This window comes from Schistocerca gregaria, chromosome 8 (assembly GCF_023897955.1).
Source record: "Schistocerca gregaria isolate iqSchGreg1 chromosome 8, iqSchGreg1.2, whole genome shotgun sequence".
NCBI classification, from domain to species: Eukaryota; Metazoa; Arthropoda; class Insecta; order Orthoptera; family Acrididae; genus Schistocerca; species Schistocerca gregaria.
In genome coordinates, this window is record NC_064927.1 from 119,639,880 (window position 1) to 119,666,028 (window position 26,149).

A 26,149-nucleotide genomic window follows, 5' to 3' on the forward strand; every position below is an offset into this window, starting at 1 on the left:
TTTCTCTGGTATTAAGTAGTTCCAATAAAAACTTTCTAAAATACATGTAGCACCTGCATTGATCTACACAGCAAGTACAATCATGATGATTCCCTTAACAGAACCTGATGCCAGAAAGACAATACAGAAATTTAAATGTAAGAATAAGGTTCCAGTCTCCATTCTGAACACATGCGCAGAGAGTGTATAAACAGTCACCAGTAAGGACGGAGTGACATTCACAAATGTAAAATCAGACCTTGATTGTGAGGGAGGCGGGGAAGCGGCCTGGGAAGGGAGTTCATCCCTAGACATATGCTGCTCCTCATCCTTTGGACAGCAAGAGGTATGGTCAGGGAGAGGGCAAGTCAAAGTAACATCAGCACAAGAAAGAGAATTAATGACCCTAGAGCCCAATGAGCATGGGTGCCACATTTGACTTCTTGTGCTGGAGGCACTGGGGAGGGTGTTCCTAGAGAGAGCCCCTTCCCCGAAAGGTGCCAGAGAAAATAGTTTCTTCTACAGCCGAGGAGAATGAGCAGATCCATGATGGAAGAGAATGGGAATTGCGAGGGAGGAGGAAAGGGAAGGGGGACAGGACCGATGGGAGGAGGGAAGAAAGGACGCAAAAGAAGCAAAGGTAGATGTTAAAAAGACAGGGTGAAGACAGTTAAATTTCTATCGGGCCTCTCAGAATGAGAGATGGCTGATAGTTTTAAGTTGTTGAATCTTTCTTTCCTTTTGATAGAATCGGCATCTGCTGAGCAAGGAGAATATGGGCCAGAACGGTTATACACTTGGGCAGTGGGGTGCAAAGACTCTCTGCAAGGAAAGGGCCGATACAGTCATCACAAATAGGATTTGCCTCACATTGCAAAGACATGACCAAACCCGAGGCACCGGAAATAGTGAATGGGAGGTGGGATATAAAACTTCATGTCACAACGGTAAACCATAACTTTAAGTTTTCTGGGAGGGTACCACTCAAAAGCAAAGATGAAAGTGCCAGTATCAATGTTACTGCCCTTTGACCTCTTGGGACTCACCAGACAAACTGAATGCTGTGCCACTCCAGATTAGTCCACAGTTCCTGATTACATCGAAGGGGGAGGTCCCTGTGGAAAATATTGCCCTGGGTCATATTTAAGGACTGGTATAGTGTAATGCTCAATGAGAGATGATCTAAGCTTTTGCAAGCACAAAGGGAAACCAACTCACTGGCAGAGGAAGTTTTTATCAGTATGGAACCAGACTGCACATTACAAAGTGATTCAACTTCATCACACTTATCTTCGATATGTACTGTAAAAGAGAGCACTTTGGCAGCAGCAAGTGTCTCCCCATCTATCTTGGGACAAACTAAATAACAGGGAAAGGATTTAGCCCTAACCCGGTGGACCTGGCCCTCCTTCCAGGGGTTGGTCAGGCCGGAAAGGACCTATGAAGCAAAAAATAGGAGTTGAGAGAGAACCATTCCTGTCTGAGGAGACAGTCACAAAAGAGAGGCCTGAGCTACAGAGGACAGGGAATCAGCAATCATAAAGCAGTTACTGCATCAATGATTTCAGCCGTAAATAGAAATATTAAAATGGTAGGAAGATTTTTCTGTTTAGCAAAAGTGACAAAAAGCAGATTTCAGAGTACTTGATAGCTCAACACAAAAGTTTTGTCTCAAGTACAGATAGTGTTTAGGATCAGTGGACAAAGTTCAAAACCATCGTACAATATACGTTAGTTGAGTATGTGCCAAGCAAGATCGTAAGAGATGGAAAAGAGCCACCGTGGTACAACAACCGAGTTAGAAAACTGCTGCGGAAGCAAAGGGAACTTCACAGCAAACATAAACATAGCCAAAGCCTTGCACACAAACAAAAATTACACGAAGCGAAATGTAGTGTGAGGAGGGCTATGCGAGAGGCTTTCAATGAATTCGAAAGTAAAGTTCTATGTACTGACTTGGCAGAAAATCCTAAGAAATTTTGGTCCTATGTCAAAGCAGTAGGTGGATCAAAACAAAATGTCCAGACACTCTGTGACCAAAATGGTACTGAAACAGAGGATGACAGACTAAAGGCCGAAATACTAAATGTCTTCTTCCAAAGCTGTTTCACTGAGGAAGACTGCACTGTGCATCCTTCTCTAGATTGTCGCACAGTTGACAAAATGGTAGATATAGAAATAGACGACAGAGGGATAGAGAAACAATTAAAATCGCTCAAAAGAGGAAAGGCCGCTGGTCCTGATGGGATACCAGTTCAATTTTACACAGAGTACGTGAAGGAACTTGCCTCCCTTCTTGCAGCGGTGTACCGTAGGTCTCTAGAAGAGCGAAGCGCTCCAAAAGATTGGAAAAGGGCACAGGTCATCCCCATTTTCAAGAAGGGACGTCGAACAGATGTGCAGAACTATAGACCTATTTCTCTAACGTCGATCAGTTGTAGAATTTTGGAACACATATTATGTTCGAGTATAATGTCTTTTCTGGAGACTAGAAATCTACTCTGTAGGAATCAGCATGGGTTTCGAAAAAGACGGTCGTGTGAAACCCAGCTCGCGCTATTCGTCCACGAGACTCAGAGGGCCTTAGACACGGGTTCACAGGTAGATGCCGTGTTTCTCGACTTCCGCAAGGCATTTGACACAGTTCCCCACAGTCGTTTAATGAACGAAGTAAGAGCATACGGACTATCAGATCAATTGTGTGATTGGATTGAGGAGTTCCTAGATAACAGAACGCAGCATATTATTCTCAATGGAGAGAAGTCTTCCAAAGTAAGAGTGATTTCAGGTGTGCCGCAGGGGAGTGTCATAGGACCATTGCTATTCACAATATACATAAATGACCTGGTGGATGACATCGGAAGTTCACTGAGGCTTTTTGCAGATGATGCTGTGGTGTATCGAGAGGTTGCAACAATGGAAAACTGTACTGAAATGCAGGAGGATCTGCAGCGAATTGACGCATGGTGCATGGAATGGCAATTGAATCTCAATGTAGACAAGTGTAATGTGATGCGAATTCATAGAAAGATAGGTCCCTTATCATTTAGCTACAAAATAGCAGGTCAGCAACTGGAAGCAGTTAATTCCATAAATTATCTGGGAGTACGCATTAGGAGTGATTTAAAATGGAATGATCATATAAAGTTGATCGTCGGTAAAGCAGATGCCAGACTGAGATTCATTGGAAGAATCCTAAGGAAATGCAATCCGACAACAAAAGAAGTAGGTTACAGTACGCTTGTTCACCCACTGCTTGAATACTGCTCAGCAGTGTGGGATCCGCACCAGATAGGGTTGATAGAAGAGATACAGAAGATCCAACGGAGAGCAGCGCGCTTCGTTACAGGATCATTTAGTAATCGCGAAAGCGTTACGGAGATGATAGATAAACTCCAGTGGAAGACTCTGCAGAAGAGACGCTCAGTAGCTCGCTACGGGTTTTTGTTAAAGCTCCGAGAACATACCTTCACCGAAGAGTCAAACAGTATATTGCTCCATCCTACATATATCTCGCGAAGAGACCATGAGGATAAAATTAGAGATATTAGAGCCCACACAGAATCATACCGACAATGCTTCTTTCCACGTATAATACGAGACTGGAATAGAAGGGAGAACCGACAGAGGTACTCAGGGTACCCTCTGCCACACACCGTCAGGTGGCTTGCGGAGTATGGATGTAGATGTAGATTAGCACACTTCATGTGCAGAGTGTCACCCAGGTATCACTCACCCCGATCAAGGCCTCACCCAGTGGGCACGACCTAGACATGGCAATGGCTGCCTGGCTTGGCGTTGTTCATTGCTGCGAGTCCTGATGCCCAAAAGGATTAGCAACCACTCCTAGGCATACATGAGGCAATGATAGTTTATGTACCGGAAGTGTGATTCCTGTGTTGTCAGGGGGCTCAGCCAGACTGGTACATAATCATCCCACGATACGGACTAGCTACACATGCAGGTCAGCTGGTCACCTAGCAAAGAGGAGAGTTGGAGGCTATGGTAGGGAATGAAAGATGAAGGAGGGGGAGGGAGAGGAACTCCTGTCAGAGACACTAGAGAGGAAGTTCTTCCCCAAATGGCTCACACAACGGAAGCAAAATTTTGAAAGGGAAGTCAAACACCAAGGAGGACCAGGAAAAAAAAAAAGGGAAGAGTGGGAACACGAGACAAGACTGAAAAGGAACAGAAAAACCAAGAAAATTGCTGGGTCATCATAGAGGGAAACACTGAGGAAGAAAGTGGAGGGGGGGGGGGGGGTTGGAAGCACAGGAGGGTGAAGCGCTAGGATGGGAAGGAGGGGATGTGGGGAAGGAAATGAGTCCAGGAGAAGAGAAAGGCTGCAGTAGCTCAGGGCCCTGTGAATGCCACACATGTACCCACAAGAGAGCTGGGGGGACCTTGAGAGGGGCAAATGTATCATAAAATGATAAAGTGGAGAATCAGTCTCCAATGGCTCACCAAGACTGAAGGAGATGCAAAAGGGACACACGAGTTAAACAACATCCCATGGAAGGACTTTTATGACAGTTTGATATGCTTGTATGAATGTTCTGTGGGTTGTACTGAAATGGGGGAGACTATGTGGAACATGTGACGCATCAAAACCACCAACTTAACTTTTCTCTATATTTAACTGATTCTGTCTCCACACTTATTGAACTGATGGGATTAATCAATGGCCTTCCAGACAGTTAAAGCCATGGAAAAAGTTCTCTTTGTTGATAACAGCATCATCATAGTCAATGATAAAGCAACAGGATTCCTATAAGAGAAAGCAAATCAAACATCCAAGCATATTTATCAGTGGCAGTATATAGTGAATTAATATTGAACATAGGAAAAAAAAGTGTGCACTTCTGTATAAAAAGGGAAAACAACTTTGCCGCATTAAGCATATACACTAAAGTGCCGAAGAAATTGGTTTAGGCATGTGTGTTTAAATACAGACAGAATACGGTGCTGTAGTTGGCAATGCCTATATAAGACAACAACTGCCTGGCACAGTTGATAGATCAGTTACTGCTTCTACAATGGCAGGTTATCCAGGATTAAGTGAGTTTAAACGTGGTGTTATAGTCAGCGCACAAGCGATGAGACACAACATGTCCAAGGTATTGATGAAGTGGCGGTCTTCCCATATGACCTTCTCTCAAGTATGCCATGAACATCAGGAATCCAGTGAAACATCATATCTCAGACATCGCTGTGGCTGGAAAAAGGTCCTGCAAGAACAGCACCAACAATGACTGAAGAGAATTGTTAAACGTGACAGAAGTGCAACCATTCCACAAATTGCTGCACATTTCAATGCTGGGCCTTTGCAAGTGTCAGTGTGCAAGCCATTCAACGAAACATCATCGATATGGGCTTTAGGAGCTGAAGGCCCACTCAGATGCCCTTGATGGCAGCATGACACACAGCTTCACGCCTCGCATGGGCCCATCAACACTGAGTTTGGACTGTTGATGACTGAATGTTTGCATGGTCAGACGAGTCCCGTCTCAAATTGTGTCGGGTGGATGATCGCGTATGGGTATGAAGACAACCTCATGAATCCAAGGACCCTCATGTCACCAAGGGACTGTTTAAGCCTGAGGAGGCTGTGGAGCATGTGCAGTTGGAGTTACATGGCACCCCTGATATGTTTAGATATGATTCTGACAGATGACATGTAGGTAAGCACACTGTCTGATCACCTGCTTCCATTCGTATCCACTGTATGTTCCGATGGACTTGCGCAATTACAGCAGGACAATGTGACAACCCACACGCCCGGAATTGCTACAGACTGGATCCAGGAACACTCTTCTGAGTTTAAACACTTCCACTGGCCACCAAACTCCCCAGACATGAACATTGACGATATCTAGGATGCCTTGCAATGTACTGTTCAAAAGAGATCTCCACCCCCTCGAACTCTTACAGATTTATGCACAGCCCTGTAAGGATTCATGGCGACAGTTTCCTCCAATACTACTTCAGACATTAGTCGAGTCCATAGCATGTCATGTTGTGGCACTTCTGTGTGCTCCCAGGAGCCCTACATGATATTAGGCAGGTGTACCATTTCTTTTGATTTTCAGTGTATGTTAAATATACAGAAACTGTAAAACACACGAAGTGTTTAGGGATGAATATTGACTATCAATTAACATGGAATGATCATACAACAATACTGACAAAAATAATGTCAACAGCATGTTATACTCTTAGGGTTCTGCTACCAGTTTGTAACAGCCAATGTCTTATGATAATGTACTATTTCCATGTACACTCAGTTATTAGCTATTTGAGTCTTTTCAGGGATTGAAGGCATGTAACATGGACAATTCTCAAACTGCAGTAAAGGGCCATCAGAATAATGACTAGAAGTAGCAGGTGGACTCATTGTAAAGAACTGTTTAAAAACTGGATATCTTTACTGCATGAAGTGAATAAACCAACTAACCTGTAATACAAATCTCAGAAAACATAACTAAGTATTCTACTAATAGTTCTATGATTAATCATGGAACAAGAGCCAGTTTTTGACTTATACACTCCTGGAAATTGAAATAAGAACACCGTGAATTCATTGTCCCAGGAAGGGGAAACTTTATTGACACATTCCTGGGGTCAGATACATCACATGATCACACTGACAGAACCACAGGCACATAGACACAGGCAACAGAGCATGCACAAAGTGGTCACTAGTACAGTGTATATCCACCTTTCGCAGCAATGCAGGCTGCTATTCTCCCATGGAGACGATCGTAGAGATACTGGATGTAGTCCTGTGGAACGGCTTGCGATGCCATGCCATTTCCACCTGGCGCCTCAGTTGGACCAGAGTTCGTGCTGGACGTGCAGACCGCGTGAGACGACGCTTCATCCAGTCCCAAACATGCTCAATGGGGGACAGATCCGGAGATCTTGCTGGCCAGGGTAGTTGACTTACACCTTCTAGAGCACGTTGGGTGGCACGGGATACATGCGGACGTGCATTGTCCTGTTGGAACAGCAAGTTCCCTTGCCGGTCTAGGAATGGTAGAACGATGGGTTCGATGACGGTTTGGATGTACCGTGCACTATTCAGTGTCCCCTCGACGATCACCAGAGGTGTACGGCCAGTGTACGAGATCGCTCCCCACACAATGATGCCGGGTGTTGGCCCTGTGTGCCTCGGTAGTATGCAGTCCTGATTGTGGCGCTCACCTGCACGGCGCCAAACACGCATACGACCATCATTGGCACCAAGGCAAAAGCGACTCTCATCGCTGAAGACGACACGTCTCCATTCGTCCCTCCATTCACGCCTGACGCGACACCACTGGAGGCGGGCTGCACGATGTTGGGACGTGAGCGGAAGAGGGCCTAACGGTGTGCGGGACCGTAGCCCAGCTTCATGGAGACGGTTGCGAATGGTCCTCGCCGATACCCCAGGAGCAACAGTGTCCCTAATTTGCTGGGAAGTGGCGGTGCAGTCCCCTACGGCACTGCGTAGGATCCTACGGTCTTGGCGTGCATCCGTGCGTAGCTGCGGTCCGGTCCCAGGTCGACGGGCACGTGCACCTTCCGCCGACCACTGGCGACAACATCGATGTACTGTGGAGACCTCACGCCCCACGTGTTGAGCAATTCGGCGGTACGTCCACCCGGCCTCCCGCATGCCCACTATACGCCCTCGTTCAAAGTCCGTCAACTGCACATACGGTTCACGTCCACGCTGTCGCGGCATGCTACCAGTGTTAAAGACAGCGATGGAGCTCCGTATGCCACGGCAAACTGGCTGACACTGAAGGCGGTGGTGCACAAGTGCTGCGCAGCTAGCGCCATTCGACGGACAACACCGCGGTTCCTGGTGTGTCCGCTGTGCGTGCGTGTGATCATTGCTTGTACAGCCCTCTCGCAGTGTCCGGAGCAAGTATGGTGGGTCTGACACACCGGTGTCAATGTGTTCTTTTTTCCATTTCCAGGAGTGTATTTAGATTGCCAAGGGAAAAAACATAAAAATTCAAAACAGCATTTTCTACCAGAGGGAAAAATTGCATGAATAATTGCCTAAGAAGATTGCTAATTTGTTATATTTTGCTGTAGTAAAATATTGATTGCAACAGCAAAGACTACCAATTTTAAGTAGATATTCAATGACTCTGGAAGATAAATACTGCAAGGGAACAGAAGCAGTACCACAAAATGAAATCCCCTTACACTTTTGGACAATGTTATCCCACTTTGAATTTCGCATTAAATCAGTATATGATCTTTTCATGAACGACAACCTTCAGAAATGTGGAAAAGATAGTCAGGGTAGGGCTTGCATGAAAACAGTGCAGTAGTTGTTAAAAACAAGATTAGTTAATAACTGTTGCTAAATTGCAATACACTATTGGTGTTTACTCAGGGACATTTAGAACAGTAAAATTAGCAGTGGCACTACTGACTTTACTGCAGCTCCTTTGAACTAGTATATGCTCCAAAAAATGACAGGGACTGAAAGTATTTGAAACATATAGCAACCTGGATTGTAACAAACTTCACATGCAGTTTCACTTGAGTAAGATCATTCATCTTTATTTATTGTCAAGGAGATCATTTTTGTCCCTCTGAATAAGCACAAAATGAATTTTTGTGAGATCAAGACCTAAATCACCCTTCATTAACCAGTTGCTGGCCTCTTTAGCAGCCATCTAGGCCGTATTCAGCCCTACTGAACTCAAAACCCTGATAATCACAACCACATGATCAGCAAACAGTTCAGTTTCCTAACACACTCACTCACTCTCTCTCTCTCTCTCTCTCTCTCTCTCTCTCTCTCTCTCTCTCTCTCTGTGGTGCAATCATCAATAATCTGTGCTGTTACACAACCAAGATTCAGCCCATACAAGAGGGGTGGATGCCATCAATGCACTAACATTTCAGCCCAGCAATCAGAATTCTATGTGCCACAAACAAAGGCCTTGGAAAGGCCATAATGCACCAACACTATATCCCTTATTGCCCAACTCCACAAAGGCTTCATCCCAGACACCGCAGACCTCAACAAATAATTTCAAACTGAGAAAACTTCCAGAAGATTTGCTCTCAGTGAAATGAATTAGCATTGCACTGCAGGCTACTTCACAAAACCACCCAAAAGAGAGAAGAAGGTTCAAAGTAAGCATGAAACAAGAGAGAATTAGCTTGTCGCAGTTTTAGCACATACAGACATGTTATCACTATGTCTTTAAGTCTACATCCTGCGAGGATACAGATATTTCTTCTTTTAAAATATATGAGACTTTGGATAGAATTTGCACCATCAGCAGTCTGTGATGTAAACTACATTCAACCAATATATAATTGACGTTTGTTAGGTGGTATATTAGCACAGGTCAGGAGCATGTAGAGGAACTCTTGCTCAAGTTTAAAAGAATAGTTGAGCATGCACTGGATAGATACGTACCAGTAGAACAGTTCATAATGGGAGGGAACACCTATGGTATACAGTCACTATAAAGAAACTTCTAAAGAAACAGAGATTACTGCATAATTGGTGTAAAACAAAGTGTAAGGCTATAAAGAGAGAGATGCTGAATGAAATTCTTTAGGTTGACAAGAGAGCAGCAATGTGGGATGCCTTCAATGACTACGGTAGCAGAATATTGTCAAATAACATTACATAAAATCCACAGAAATTCTGACTATATGTAACGGCTGTTAGTGGCCACCAAAGTTAGTGTCTAGTCCCAGCGAATCAGACAGGAACAGAAATTGAGATAGCAAAGCAAAAGCTGAAATGCTTAACTTTGTTTTCAAATGTTCCTTTTCAAAGGAAAACCCACAACAAGAATTGCCCCAATTGTAGATCCCTTGGAAAAAAAAAAAACCCACTGCCCAGTTCTTGGAAAAAATGCACAGGTCACACCCATCTACACAAAGGGTAGTAAAAGTGATCCATCTAATATTCTTGACACTGAGTTCAAACATAATGAGGTACCTTAAACAGAATGATCTCCTCATTGCCAATCAGCGAGGTGTGAAATCGAACACACACTTTTCTCACATGACATACTGATAGCTTTGGCTCAACATATCCAGGTAGATACAGTGTTTCTTGCCTTCCGAAAAGCATTTGACTTAGTACTGCACCTACACTTGTTATCAAAAGTGTGATCATATTGGGATATTTGCGATAGAACTGAGTCTTTTTGGTAGGCAGGACACAGTATCAAAATTAAACATGATCGTCTTAATGGGATTTCCGTGATCGTTCTTTAAATAAAAATATGGCATTTCAGTCTTTGATCGCTATTTTTTTATTTTGAATGACCGGTTTCAGTCTAGCTGCCCATCTTCAGATCTGTTGGACAAAGTTAAAAATATAATTAAGAAGAGAGATACATTTACTGATAGAAATATCGTAGTTTGCAAAAAGAAGAAATTTTGGAATGTATTAAATGCCAACATACCATATATTGCAGTTACAGAACTATCTGTTCACTGTCATAACTAAAGTTTTTAATCTGTTAAAAGCTTATATTGCAGTTTTGGAGACACCTGATTGGAAACAGTTAAAATGTGCCCTCTACCTATAAGTACAGTGAAAAAATAACATATGCACAATTCTTATAGGTAGAGGGCACATTTTAACTGCTTCCAATCAGGTGTCTCCAAAACTGCGATATAAGCTTTTAACAGATTAAAATTTACTTTAGTTATGACAGTGAACCGATAGTTCTGTACTGACAAGTTACTCTGTAACTGAAATATATGGTATGTTGGCATTTAATACATTCCAAAATTTCTTCTTTTTGTAAACTACGATATTTCTCTCTTGTTAATTATATTTTTAACTTCGTCAAACAGATCTGAAGATGGGCAGCTAGCCTAAAACCGGTCATTCAAAATAAAAAATAGCAATCAAAGACTGAAATGCCATATTTTTTATTTAGGACACAGTATGTTATCTTGGATCTTGGATGGAGAGCTATCATCAGATGTAGAAGTAACTTCGGATGTGACACAGTGAAATATGTTTGGACCCTTGCTGTTGCAGACAGTGTTAAGAGTAAAATCAGGCTTTTTGCAGATGATGCAGTTATCTGTAATGGGGTACTATCTGAAAGAAGCTGCATGAATATTTTGTCAGAGCTTGATAAGATTTCAACATACTGCAGAGATTGGCAACTTGCTCTAAATGTTGAGAAATGTAAAATTTTACACTTTACAAAACGAAAAAAAAAACATAGTATCATATGACTATAATACCACTGAGTCTCTGTCAGAATTTTCCAACTCATAGAAACATGTGGGTGTAACACTTTGTATGGATAACTCATACAATGAGAAAACCCTTTGCCATGCAACTCAGGGTGGTTTGCAGGGTATAGATGTAGATGTAGATATAGGTGCCGTTTTCATTTTGTGGGAATTTGTATGTTTGAGGTGGGGTCTCCTTGTGATGTGCTTACGTCACATACAATGCTTCCTCAGAATCTGCAATGTCATGCACCATGTCATGGAACCCTTCTGTACAAGTTCTTCGCCAAGAACAGCTGGAAGATTCAATGTGAAACATTTCAGTTAGTTCACAATTGACATCGTGAAGGTTCCTGGTGACGATGTGCAACACTTGCAGTTAGGCCGTAGTGCTGGTCAAATGACAACCCTGCAAAATCTCCAAACTCTTCTTACAAGGTTTCCAAACTATTGATAGAAAGTATGTATACTGAACAATGACTCTTATTAGGCATGTATAGATTTTTGAACATCAAATTGTCGCATTGACAAAAGCGACATGTTCTTAAGTCGTAAACAATATCAATTGTGAACTAGCTGAAATGTTTTACATTTAATCTTCCACATTTATTCTTTGAATGTTGAGAAGCCCCTTGACAAAGAACTCTTCCAGCAGGGTCCAATGGCATGGCGCACAGTACTGCAGACTCTGACAGCACTGTATATGATGCAAGTATATCATAAGGAGATCCCACATTGTCGCACAACGCTCCAGGAGTACCTCAGACATACAAATTATAACCAAACAGAAAACAGCATCATGCTAATACATCAACTAACAAATGCCAACTATATGTTGGTCGAACCTCGTTCAAAATATCCGTATCTGCTCAATCACACATGGGTACAAATGCTACCAAAAGTTAGTGTGTGTCTATTTTTTTTTTTTTTTTTTAAGACCTTTTACCCTCAAATATGCTGCCCCTATGACAGAGTGTGGGAAACACTAAACTACATAACCTCTCTTATTTGTCTCTCCTGTATACACACAATTTTTTTCAACTAAGCATTTGTGATAATTGTGGCCTTTGCATCACAACAGTAAAAATTTTCTATGAGCAATATGCCTGAACTTGTATGTGGCAATTATGGAGTATCCATCAAATTTGAGATTCAGTAATACATCAGAGTTGATTTCTTATATATTATTACTTTCCATTTTTTGTGAGTGTAACCTATTGTGTGTAAATTAACCTCTTAATTAGTTTTCTTGGAACAGTGATTCAGGTTTTTTAAGGACCATTACTATTTCATCAAATCAGTAGTGTACATTTCTAGAGTGTCAGCTTAACACTATGTTTTTAGGTTTCTAATTAATCCCTTTTGTTATGGTATCTGAATGAAACTAAATATTTACATGTGTTTTCCCATAAGGGAACAGTGTCTTTCTTCCTACACTTTTACTTCAGTTGTCAATACTAGAGCATAGTTTCTGCCCTTTATAGGAGAGAGAACTTTGTTTTCATCATCAATTATATCCCAAGAGCTAACTTACATTAAAGAGATCAGGTGTTTACTGGAACAGCCACTGCCTCTGATGATAGAATTATTTGACCGGAAATCTTTCAATTCAACTGACTCCCTGTGGAGTCTAAATTATTCTTGATTACTGATCAAAATGGGCAATCAAGACCAATTAGTTTGCTTGTAATTACTTGCCCCTAGGAAGCTACACAAACCTACACCCAATAACCCAGACTGGCCTCAGCAGCCAGAGACAACGGTCGTGTGTGTTTTTACTTTAGAAGAAGACATATCATCTACACTATATGGTGGGTAGCAATCTATCCTTTTCATAATACTGCCATTATTCGTTCCCAGATTTTCCACTGTTTGATATTGTCAAAGCTTTCAAAAGTTCACTACTACACTAAAACATCAAAATTATGCATGCTTATGATGCTGTGACACATCATACACAAATGAAAATCTAAAGGAAACTAATGTACATCTTATACAAGCTTCATGTCACATCGTCAAGCAAATTATATTGCCAATGATGCAGCATTGGAACTTTTATTAAAATAATATTTTATCTATCCTTGCATTCAGATCAACTCAAATTTGTAGCTTACTCATTTGACAAAAATTGTATATTGTCTTTCTTAATGTTTCTTTTCTTAGCCACTCCTGATTTTACAGCAGTTCTTAGGTTCCCGCAGAAGAATATAGCATATTAACCAAAATACACAAGACCAGGACTGTAATTGTGAGCTGTTTTAGGTGAATCTAAAGACATGTAAGCCTATGTGTAAATCACAACTCTAAAAAGAAGAATTAATTATAATGTGGGTAATGTTTTGGTTGGTTGGTTGGCTGGTTGATTGATTTGGAAAAGGGGATCAAACAACAAGGTCCTTGGCCTCATCAGATTAAGGGAGGATGGGAAAGGAAGTTGGCCATGCCCTTTCCAAGGAACCATCTCGGCATTTTCCTAGAGTGATTTAGGGAAATCAAGGAAAACCCAAATCAGGATGGCCGGACACGTGTTTGAACCTTCGTCCTTCAAAATGCATGTCCACTTTGCTAACCACTGTGTCACCATACTTGTGGGATAACGTTTTCTACATCCATTTAGTGAGATACACTCTCAGGGTTAAAAAGCCAAAGTGTCATCTAAAACTAACAACTTATTTTAATTTCACGAAATACATTTTTAAACTAAATCCTAACTATTGTATTGTAGTGTGTTATTTTGTAACATGCAATTCTTCTAGGTCCTGGATCAAATACACTTTAACTCATATTCTTTAGGGTAGGCCGTAAAAAAAAAAGTTTTTGGCAGTTTCACCCCAAATGCAATGAACAAAATTTAGTAACATGGGTAACATTAAAGTCAGCCCAATACTTTTACAACATATAGCGCCACTGCACTTGAATAAAAAAGTTGGTTGCGTGTCTGTAACTTTGGAAAATGCGCGACATTTGCTTAATATACAATTGACACTTGCTTAACCCCAATTTCAGGGGAATACAGAAGTGCCCGATTCCACCCGTCTGCTTTGACACACGGTGTCATCAATATGATGGATATGGCTATTCTATTCTAAGTGTCTGCAATATGGCACCTATGATATCACTACATAAACACGGCAACAAACACAAAAATACATATTAGGAAAAAAAAAAAATCGAGATCCCAAAACACACAAGATGACCAATAAAAAAAAAATTACAAAAATCTACACGAATCAGACACTTCCCTTGAGCTATATAGGTCAACAGCAGCTGACATTACCAAAACACCAACACCTACAGCAAAAACTATGGAAACTGGAATCAGACATTTCCCTTGACCACAGCTGACAGTACCGAAACACCTATACTGACATATGAAAGTAGGAATCGGTCATTTCCCTTGACCTTTAAAGGTGAACTAGGCCTATAACTACTGATATGAAAAAACCAACACCTACAACTATGAAAAACAAAAACAAAACAACACCGCCTCAAAAACTCAAACATATCTATGTAAATTAAAACACAATCTATACACAATAAATACACAAAACAATACAACTAGAGAGAGAGAGAGAGAGAGAGAGAGAGAGAGAGAGAGAGAGAGAGAGAGAGAGAGAGAGAGACAAACCACAACACTCTTAGGTCATGGGTCACGGCAGAAGGGTGGAATCTGACGCTTCCGTTGACGCAATTTCAGTATAACTGAACAACATCCCTCATCATAAAAACAAAGGCACATGACACATCAAAAGTACAGTGAGAAGGAGAAAATCCAATGGTGAAGAGGCTACCAGTACTATAATCTAAAAGCTATCCCCCCTTTAATATAATTATTTACAATTGTACATGACATACATAGCATCTAACACTCATCACATTGATGTACTCTCATCACGACTTTCCTGGACACTTCCACAGGAGAGTGCAAGATACTCCCGAACATATTCAAGCAAGTTAACTTCAAAATTTGACTTAAATGTCCTATTCCTTTTGTATCCGTAGTATTGCAATCACCACATTACTTTTTGCAATAAACTTAGACAAATCTAAACACTAATTTCCCACTATTCTCATATCTGAAACTGCAACAATTTACAAAATTGTCACAAACGTTTAAAACTGTAACTCACGCTTATAATAGGGAACTCCACATAGACTTTCTGTTTCATGTCATGGAGTGTGTGTCAGTATGTAATGCCATATCTATATACAATTCAATGTTTATCTCGTGGAATCCTTCATATAACAAGAAGATTAGGTAGCAATTTCATTTACGAACAAAATAGTGTATTTGTTCTTTCTTTGCCATTTGTTCCCTTCAATCTAGAACATTGGTACCCCAATAGTTACTACTTTTCAAGATATGTCAATATGAACTACATGCTACATATGTCCATACACAAAAATATTAATCAGCTGAACCATCAGTGAAATAAAGTGCTTGTTGCATACCATGTATATCAAATGCTTAAAATACATTAAAAAAGTAAGTAAGTCTAGAGAGAGAGAGAGAGAGAGAGAGAGAGAGAGAGAGAGAGAAATAGCAGTAATAGTAGTAGCAAAGTCCTAATAATTCTCAAAGCGGTTCAGATTTCCAGTTAACACATTAAAGTGAACTGCAAAGATAGGCCCTATTAGTAATGTAACCACTACAAACTTAATGACAGATGACTTTTTCGTCCAATAGAAACAACAGACACTGCAGACTTGGTTACTGATTCTGAACATTTTCTGATCACCTACTAAATATTAGTTAATGTCCTCACTGCCTAGATCCCAAATAAAAGAAGGAAATGCAACGTGACATATCGTTGTTGGTGCCTGATGGGTGCAGAAAAGCTCTTATGTTTAGTACTCCTCTTTGTTTATTTTTGTTTCCTGTATGGTTTCTAGTTTCGATATAAACATTTGAAATACACAAACACACCACACGAAATTAATGAGCGATGTAAACATAAGAGTAAATTACTTCGTGGTACAATAATTACTGCTGACTGTTGTGTCCAAATGTTACATGTTTGTTACTTACTAAGTCCAACAAAAATGTGAAAATGGCACAGGTGATGGCCTAAAATTCGTTTGTTAAAATTCTTAAAACCTAGCAGTTTAAATTATGTGACTGTAGCAAAACTTCCTTTGTTATTTATTATGAGCAGGAACATAATAAACCTGGTCTATTCCACTTCGTTCATATAAGTGTGCTAAACTTATGAATTTAATGTGTTAGTTTTACTCACTGTCCAGATGAGTTGTCTATGATTAGTTGGCGCGATGGGCATCCAATCTGCAGTGCTCTGCCGGTAGACTGATCTATTGCAATCAGATGTTCCGATCCCGTCTGGTTCACAATATACTGAAGGGCGCCATCTACAGTGTCAATGTACTGAATATTTACATCGGGTGCCATCGTCCTAGCACCATTCACATTTTGGAAAAACTGCTGTTCCATTTTGACATGCATGCAGTAATCAAATGTTGTTGCCAAATTACATTTCCAACGACTCTCGAAATGCACACCACTAATACACAGCAGAACTAGTCCGTGCTCATAAAATGCCAAAGATTTTAACACCGAACCATCACTTAAAACTTCACATCGTAGCGTATCAAAAGCACTGGACACTTATAATGTGTATTCATTTAAGGAAAAACTATTCCATTCTTGATTGTCGGGCAGCGATCACGAAATTTGAGATTTTGTCACACAGAACAACACGCCGTCAGACACGTCTGCTGCTGTCAGTGAAAACGGAAGATTGGCGTGTTTGGTTGGTCTCAGTCTTTAAAATACGTAATAGTCTGTACAAACAAATGTTCTCTCTACCCGATGAACTCTTTACAAGTAACTGTAACGACATAAAGGCTACAAAATTCATGAAATGTGACCGTAAACAAATTTTCCAAGTTCCGCTTTCACGTATCAATATGTGGTTTCAGTCAAGGAAACTTATCGAGTAAATACTTTTTAACTAACCTATATAACATAGTTTCAGTCAACAATCTAAACTAAATACAATGGAAATATCGGATTCATTAAATGTACAGCAGAAGCACTCTCTCCTGGCGAAAGTCTCCGCCATTTTAGGTTCATATCTCACTATTGCTTTGAAAACGGGGCGAAGATACAACCCGCCAAATTAAATAATCTTTGAAAGTACTACAAATACATACGTCTATGAGAAAAATTGACGCTCTAAATTGTGTTGTGAATGACAGCGGTCGCTTTAAATTGTACTGGTGATGCGACTACAAATATAGAAGATAGTCTTTTATCCACACAGTAAATTAAACAAGCCGCGAAGTTCAACGAATGTATGGTCACAGGTAAATTCTAGAACTTCACTGAAGCGCTTTTATGATTGTAATTACAGTTGGCGATAAATCGTATCAGCCATAGGAGAGTACTTTTAACGTGTTTTTCTAAACGTGGCTACATTTACAAAAGAATGAATTTGTTTTGCTTGGTTTCCAAAAATCATCATACACGAAAGCCTGTTTTATTCCTTAAGGAAGACTAGAGCTGATGTCGCCCCTTACGTTTGTCCAGGACAAGTCCATCTGGCCTTACCAACAACAGATATTTAACATCCATTTTTCCTCACGTTCTTATATCAGTCATTGCAATACCACATTGTGCCAAAAAGGTGGATATCAAGCAGGAATAAAGCTATAGAACAGATTACCCAGAGGTGTAAAACATCTTCCTGAAGTACTAAACTTTATAAAGTTTGTCACAGTCTACCTACTGCAGAACAGGTTTTATTCAGTATAAAAATATTGTATACATGCTTTTAATTGTAGAAATAAGTTATAAGTGTACAGTCTATAATCAAATTATGATTATTACTATATGGATCCTATTAGTTATAAAAATTTAAATGACATGTTTGGTGATTGTAAAACCAACATCTAAAAGGGTTTTTCTACCCAATGTCTTGGGTACAATGAATGTACTGGAAACGAGATTTATATGGAAAAGTAAATAATAAAATTTAACTCCCTCCCATCACCACCTCACACCACCCCCAAGAAAAGGTTCTCTGTCTTTAACTGTCATGCGTATCTGAAAGATAGCCATAAAAAGAACATAAGTATTATATTGAGGACCAGCTACACTAACCATTGTGACAGCAGAGGAAACTTCAACACGATCTGCAACCACCTCACCAGGATAAGCAGCCACAACAACTCCAGGACTAACACTCCCAGCAGCAGAAGGAAGTTCAACATGCCCAATTAGAAGAAATGGGAGGCAGCTAAGTCATCCCAGATTTTCAAGTGGGCTGAGGGGAGTACACGAAGATTTACACTAGTATAGTGGTATGTTTACAGGCTTGGATTCAGTTTTCTGAGCAGAATAGAGGTAGTGCAAAAGGAATAGGGCATGTTGGTGGTTCAGGAATCACCTGTGGCTGTCATTTAGTGCTGAAGGGCAGAAATATGTTTCAAAATGGTAAGCTATGTATAGTAAATTTTGTGTAAATAAAAGAATATTGTACAATATGGATCAGTTAAATGAGGCAGTGCTGCCATTAAGATACTGACACTATATTCCGGAGGATGGAGTTTGGTATGATCAGTCTGACTGATTTAGGTTTTTGGTGGTTTTCATAAATAATTTCAGGCAAATTCTGGGGTGGTTCCTTTCCTTTCATATTCTGTGTGTATGTATGTTTATGAGCTATTTATTTTCACTGTATTTTAATGACAAATATTATACCTCTGTAAGGTGATTTGTGGATGAATAAATCAACCTGAAAGATTTTTATTGCCAAAGAGGTCTCCAAAAACCATTAAGATATGTTGTACATCTAACATGTAAAGTCAAAATTCTATTAAAGAGTTAGTTCAGAATGTACAGAAGTTAAGTAACAAATTAGATACTCTGTATGCTTATTAAGTGAAGATCTAAGGCAAGTCTGTGTATTATGCATCAATAATTACTGGTTACAAGACTGTACATCTAAAATTCTCAGTTTTGGAATGATCAGTAGCTTTTACAAAAAAAAAAGGTATAGATGTGGAGATATATGTATTTGTGTTAGAAATTACCTTAATAGGGTGAAATACACAGAAAAAGAATTTGGATTCTATACCTGTCAGCTGACAGGCAGTGAAATATACTTGCAGTTAATTTTCCCTTGTTCATAAAAAAAATAGAAATCTTCTAAATGGATAGTGACACAGGTCAAAATGCACAATCGTGCTGGATGATTTCATTCACGATTTTAAAAACAATAGTGCACAAAAAGGCCATTTGACAAATCTCTTCATCTCGTACAGTCGCAAAGCAGTAGAGAGTCATTAGATATAGGCAGTGGTGTGCTACAGTAACTGATTAAGTATTCATAAACAGACAGACTTGTAATTGTGATACTGAAGCAACAGATACTAAAATGAGTTGCAACTGAAGATTTTAATTAAAAAAACACTTGTAAGTGGAAAAATATATACAGAGAGGACTCAATGATTTTTAATAATATGCTGCAGAAGCTGAAATGGGACAAATAGACAACTTTAAATATAGACAGAAAATTCAGGACATTTTTCTGTTGCTATAAATATTGTGATGATGTATTTTCTTTAAAACAGTGAAGCATGGAGGTTTGCGAGTGATGCAGATCTATGAGAAAAAGTGACTGCAACAATAGATGAGGCAGAGAAATGATTTATGGACAACTGTTTAGTTATACAATGTAAGCTTTCACGGCTGGTATTGTCTTTACTTATAATTGCCAGACAGATAGGCCGTGGTCGAAGTATAAAACGTCAGGGGAGAGTTTCATGCTTCGACCACGGCCTATCAGCCCGGAAGTTTTAAGTGAAAAACTGTTTAATAGTAAATAGAAAGAAAACTGTATGAATTAATTTCAAGTGCACAAGAAGCAAAGTCAGAAATAGGCTTAAAGTAAAGACAGGGAACTGTATTATTAAACAAATATCTTGCACAAAATTTTTAGGTTTATTGCTATGTGATACTTTAAGACGAGAGAAAGATATAGTTATTGAATAAAAAAACACTTAGTAAATATTGTTATATATTCACAAAGCTCAGAAACTGCTACAGTACTGAAGCAGTGCTGTGTGCCTGTTGTTGTTGTTGTTGTTGTTGTTGTTGTTGTTGTCTTCAGTCCTGAGACTGGTTTGATGCAGCTCTCCATGCTACTCTATCCTGTGCAAGCTTCTTCATCTCCCAATACCTACTGCAACCTACATCCTTCTGAATCTGCTTAGTGTATTCATCTCTTGGTCTCCCTCTACGATTTTTACACTTCACGCTGCCCTCCAATACTAAATTGGTGATCCCTTGATGCCTCAGAACATGTCCTACAAATCGATCCCTTCTTGTGGTCAAGTTGTGCCACAAACTTCTCTTCTCCCCAATCCTATTCAATACTTCCTCATTAGTTATATGATCTACCCATATAATCTTTGGCATTCTTCTGTAGCACCACATTTCGAAAGCTTCTATTCTCTTCTTGTCCAAACTATTTATCGTCCATGTTTCAGTTCCATACATGCCTACACTCCATATAAATACTTTCAGAAATGACTTCCTGACACTTAAATATATACTCGATGTCAACAAATTTCTCTTCTAAAGAAACGCTTTCCTTCCCATTGCCAGTCTACATTTGATGTCCTCTCTACTTCGACCATCATCAGTTATTTTGCTCCCCAAATAGCAAAACTCCTTTACAACTTTAAGTGTCTCATTTCCTAATCTAATTCCCTCAGCATTACCCGACTTAATTCGACTACATTCCATTATCCTCGTTTTGCTTTTGTTGATGTTCATCTTGTATCCTCCTTTCAAGACACTGTCCATTCCATTCAACTGCTCTTCCAAGTCCTTTGCTGTCTCTGACAGAATTACAATGTCATCGGCGAACCTCAAAGTTTTTATTTCTTCTCCCTGGATTTTAATAGCTACTCCAAATTTTTCTCTCGTTTCCTTTACTGCTTGCTCAATATACAGATTGAATAACATCGGGGAGAGGCTACAACCCTGTCTCACTCCCTTCCCAACCACTGCTTCTCTTTCATATCCATCGAATCTTATAACTGCCATCTGGTTTCTGTACAAATTGTAAATAGCCTTTCGCTCCCTGTATTTTACCCCTGCCACCTTTAGAACTTGAAACAGAGTATTCCAGTCAACATTGTCAAAAGCTTTCTCTAAGTCTACAAATACTAGAAACGTAGGTTTGCCTTTCCTTAATCTTTCTTCTAAGGTAAGTCGTAAGGTCAGTATTGTCTCACGTGTTCCAACATTTCTACGGAATCCAAACTGATCTTCCCCGAGGTCGGCTTCTACCAGTTTTTCCATTCGTCTGTAAAGAATTCGAGTTAGTATTGTGCAGCTGTGGCTTATTAAACTGATTGTTCGGTAATTTTCACATCTGTCAACACCTGCTTTCTTTGGGATTGGAATTATTATATTCTTCTTGAAGTCTGAGGGTATTTCGCCTGTCTCGTACATCTTGCTCACAAGAAAGTAGAGTTTTGTCATGACTGCCTCTCCCAAGGCCGTCAGTAGTTCTAATGGAATGTTGTCTACTCCCGGGGCCTTGTTTCGACTCAGGTCATTCAGTGCTCTGTCAAACTCTTCACGCAGTATCGTATCTCCCATTTCATCTTCATCAACATCCTTTTCCATTTCCATATTATTGTCTTCAAGTACATCGCCCTTGTATAGACCCTCTATATACTCCTTCCACCTTTCTGCTTTCCCTTCTTTGCTTAGAACTGGGTTTCCATCTGAGCTCTTGATATTCATACAAGTGCTTCTCTTTTCTCCAAAGGTCTCTTTATTTTTCCTGTAGGCAGTATCTATCTTACTCTTAGTGAGATAAGCCTCTACATCCTTACATTTGTCCTCTAGCCATCCCTGCTTAGCCATTTTGCACTTCCTGTCGATTTCATTTTTGAGACGTTTGTATTCCTTTTTGCCTGTTTCAGTTACTGCATTTTTATATTTTCTCCTTTCATCAATTAAATTCAATATTTCTTCTGTTACCCAAGGATTTCTACTAGCCCTCGTCTTTTTACCTACTTGATCCTCTGCTGCCTTCACTACTTCATCCCTCAAAGCTACACATTCTTCTTCTATTGTATTTCTTTCCCCCATTCCTGTCAATTGTTCCGTTATGCCCTCCCTATAACTCTCTACAACCTCTGGTTTAGTCAGTTTATCCAGGTCCCATCTCCTTAAATTCCCACCTTTTTGCAGTTTCTTCAGTTTTAATCTACAGTTCATAACCAATAGATTGTGGTCAGAGTCCACATCTTACAATGTATGTCTTACAATTTAAAACCTGGTTCCTAAATCTCTGTCTTACCATTATATAATATATCTGATACCTTTTAGTATCTCCAGGGTTCTTCCATGTATACAACCTCCTTTCATGATTCTGAAACCAAGTGTTACCTATGATTAAGTTGTGCTCTGTGCAAAATTCTACCAGTCGGCTTCCTCTTTCATTTCTTAGCCCCAATCCATATTCACCTACTAAGTTTCCTTCTCTCCCTTTTCCTACACTCGAATTCCAGTCACCCATGACTATTAAATTTTCGTCTCCCTTCACTATCTGAATAATTTCTTTTATTTCATCATACATTTCTTCAATTTCTTCATCATCTGCAGAGCTAGTTGGCATATAAACTTGTACTACTGTAGTAGGTGTGGGCTTTGTATCTATCTTGGCCACAATAATGCGTTCACTATGCTGTTTGTAGTAGCTTACCTGCATTCTTATTTTGCTATTCATTATTAAACCTACTCCTGCATTACCCCTATTTGATTTTGTGTTTATAACCCTGTAGTCACCTGACCAGAAGTCTTGTTCCTCCTGCCACCGAACTTCACTAATTCTCACTATATGTAACTTTAACCTATCCATTTCCCTTTTTAAATTTCTTAACCTACCTGCCCGATTGAGGGATCTGACATTCCACACTCCGATCCGTAGAACACCAGTTTTCTTTCTCCTGATAACGACATCCTCTTGGGTAGTCCCCGCCCGGAGATCCGAATGGGGGACTATTTTACCTCCGGAATATTTAACCCAACAGGATGCCATCATCATTTATCCATAGAGTAAAGCCGCATGCCCTCGAGAAAAATTACGGCTGTAGTTTCCCCTTGCTTTCAGCCGTTTGCAGTACCAGCACAGCAAGAATGTTTTGGTTATTGTTACAAGGCCAGATCAGTCAATCATCCAGACTGTTGCCCCTGCAACTACTGAAAAGGCTGCTGCCCCTCTTCAGGAACCACACGTTTGTCTGGCCTCTCAACAAATACCCCTCCGTTGTGGTTGTACCTACGGTACGGCTATCTGTATCGCTGAGGCACGCAAGCCTCCCCACCAACGACAAGGTCCATGGTTCATGGGAGGGGGGGGACTGTGTGCCATTACACCTATATTTACATCTATACTCTGCTCTGCAGACCACTTTGAAGTACATACTACATCAGCTGCTGCAATATGGAATAATATTCTGGGTTAATACAGATACTGGAAAAAAAGTTCAAGTTCCAAAAGATAGCCATTCAAATATTCATAGGTGTTGTATGCAGCAAGTCATGTAGGGGAATATTTAAGGACATCAAAGTCAGGACTTTCAGGTTCATACATATATGAATCTGCAGGGTGTTTCAAAAATAGAGGGCATAAATTCAGGGATTTAATCCCCATATGTAGACAATAAAAATAAAAAAATCCTTGTAACATGTGTCTAGAAATGATTGTTTTCCAGATTATGGCCTTCAAAACTGTGGTATTTATCAAAATGTTTTTCTTCTCACAGAAAGTTGCTGTGACATACAATATTAACCATTCTGTTAATTCCAAGGTTAAGAGTTGTTGAGTGTTGTGTTTGACTTTCACATCTACTCAGATCAAGAGCTGGCAGGAGTTCATTTTATGTACATTAAGACACCATTGCTGCAGTGGCTCGTCATTTGCACCAGCAGAGGTATCCAAAGCAGAGATACCCAGATCAGAAGATATTTGAATGTCATCACCACCATCTATGCACTCATGAGACGTTTACATGTACTTTTGTGTGTGGGGGGGGGGGGGGGGGGGATGATCAAGATCTACAACCACAGATGCAGAGCAAGAGATTTTGGATTCAGGAATTTTATTCACCATAGATCATTTTACAATGGTATTGGCTTCGTCAGGCAGAATGCAGTAGTACATACACAATAATAAAATAAACTAAGGTCAATAAATTATAGTATTCATTTTAAGATGGCAGAGTACCATATTACACCAGAATAGTTTCTAAAGGTTAATGCAATATGCCACACTATAATATAACATAGTATATTATAGTATACCCTGTACATAGTGTATTGTGCATTCTGTACACTATCTAATTACACACTACTTAACCACAGCACACGATAATATGTTTAACTACAGAATTCTGTTCATGTGACTCCTTTTGTCAGCACACAACAGTTAGCATAGCGAGTGAATGTTCTGCCTTCTACATTCTACATTCTGGAGTCTGTTGTGAGAGACAACAGTTGTATCCTTTGGTTTACAATGTGTACAGGCCCTGTCACCAGCAGTTTACCATGCACAAGTTATGTTCTGTCAGTATTTCTTGCATCAGTATACTATAAATCCAAACTTTCCTGCTCTAATATTTTTCACACATGAAGCACAGTTCATACTACGTGGTATTACTAATTTACACCGTCATCATGTTTGGACATATGAAAAGCCACATACAGTTGTTCTATCTCATCATCAAAAGTGGTTCTCCATCAACATGTATTCTTGCTGATTGGGTAGTTGGACCATAAGTACTAGTAAGCAGATTTAGGGGGCAGGTGCACAAAAGCTTCCAGGAAAGAACCAAACCTTATATTGATGAAGACACTTCATTGATCATTTGTCAACAACCTCATTTCTTGCATGATGGTGCTCCAGCACACTTTCGGTGTGGTATTGAACACCCCCCATCCCCACCCCCTCCCATGAAATCTTGGTTGTGGTGACAGAATGATCTGTAGTGCATCCCAAAGTTCAGTTTGAAAGGTAACAATTTGGTTTCGAATTGGCAAAGCCAATGTACTTGAAAGCCAGATAAAGATTGTGGTGACAAACTGACTGGTTGCACAGCCTGATTTTTACATCTGTACCATATTGAAAAATGTGGTGGTGGGTACAATATTTAACTTTTACCTACTTTAGTAATATGGCTCACCAACCTGTTATCATCATGAATGAATTTTCACTTTGTTGCAGAGTATGTGCTGATTTGAAACTTTCTGACACTCAAAAGCTGTGCATTGGACTGTGACTCAAAGTAAAGGATTAGACTACCAGTAATGTTTTTCATTTGAGTGCTTTTGTTGCCTAATTATATGAATATCATTGCTGTCAAACTCTTATGTGAAAGTTGAATACTAATGCTAGTTTCAAATACAACTTTTCTAAAACAAAAATCCTTATCAAACATAATTTCCATAGAAAGTTCAGAATTCAGTGTCCCATTATTGCCAAAGTCATTAAGCAAAAATAAGCACAAGATCAGGTAGCACAAGGATCAGGAAGGCAATCAGACATTACATCTTCAAAGAAAGCATTGAGCACTGTCTGTTATGTATTCAGAGGAGCTAGTAAAAATTTATATCTGGATGACTGAGCATGGATTTGAATCCTACCTTAACTAATGTGTCTCAGTTGTTAGTATGTATATTATTTTCTGTTATGTGCATAATAGCATATCCCTGTCATAATTCATCCAGGCAATAGAAAATGTAAGCTTTTGCTGTGAAGATTCTTTTTACATGCAAGACTGCAAATGAATTGATAACAAGTATAGTTACAGCTCTATCTTTTGTTTCAGAATTTTTGAAACCATTAAGAGTGACCAACAGTGTTCCTGAGAGAAGCTTACTTAATCTTTCTCTTTTCAG

General features: G+C 39.8%; 1 protein-coding gene across 8 annotated transcripts in view; it reads right to left on the minus strand.

Moving 5' to 3' along the window:
- Positions 1–17,403, minus strand: part of LOC126284967 (histone-lysine N-methyltransferase 2D-like) — a 322,299-nt gene extending 304,896 nt beyond the window's left edge. For all 8 annotated transcript variants that reach the window (XM_049984245.1, XM_049984244.1, XM_049984243.1 and 5 more), the window contains exon 1: positions 16,446–17,403. In XM_049984245.1, the coding sequence (XP_049840202.1) occupies positions 16,446–16,669 (224 nt within the window). In that variant the 5' untranslated portion in view covers positions 16,670–17,403. The remainder of the gene's footprint in view (positions 1–16,445) is intronic.
- Between the last annotated feature and the right edge of the window lie 8,746 nt (positions 17,404–26,149).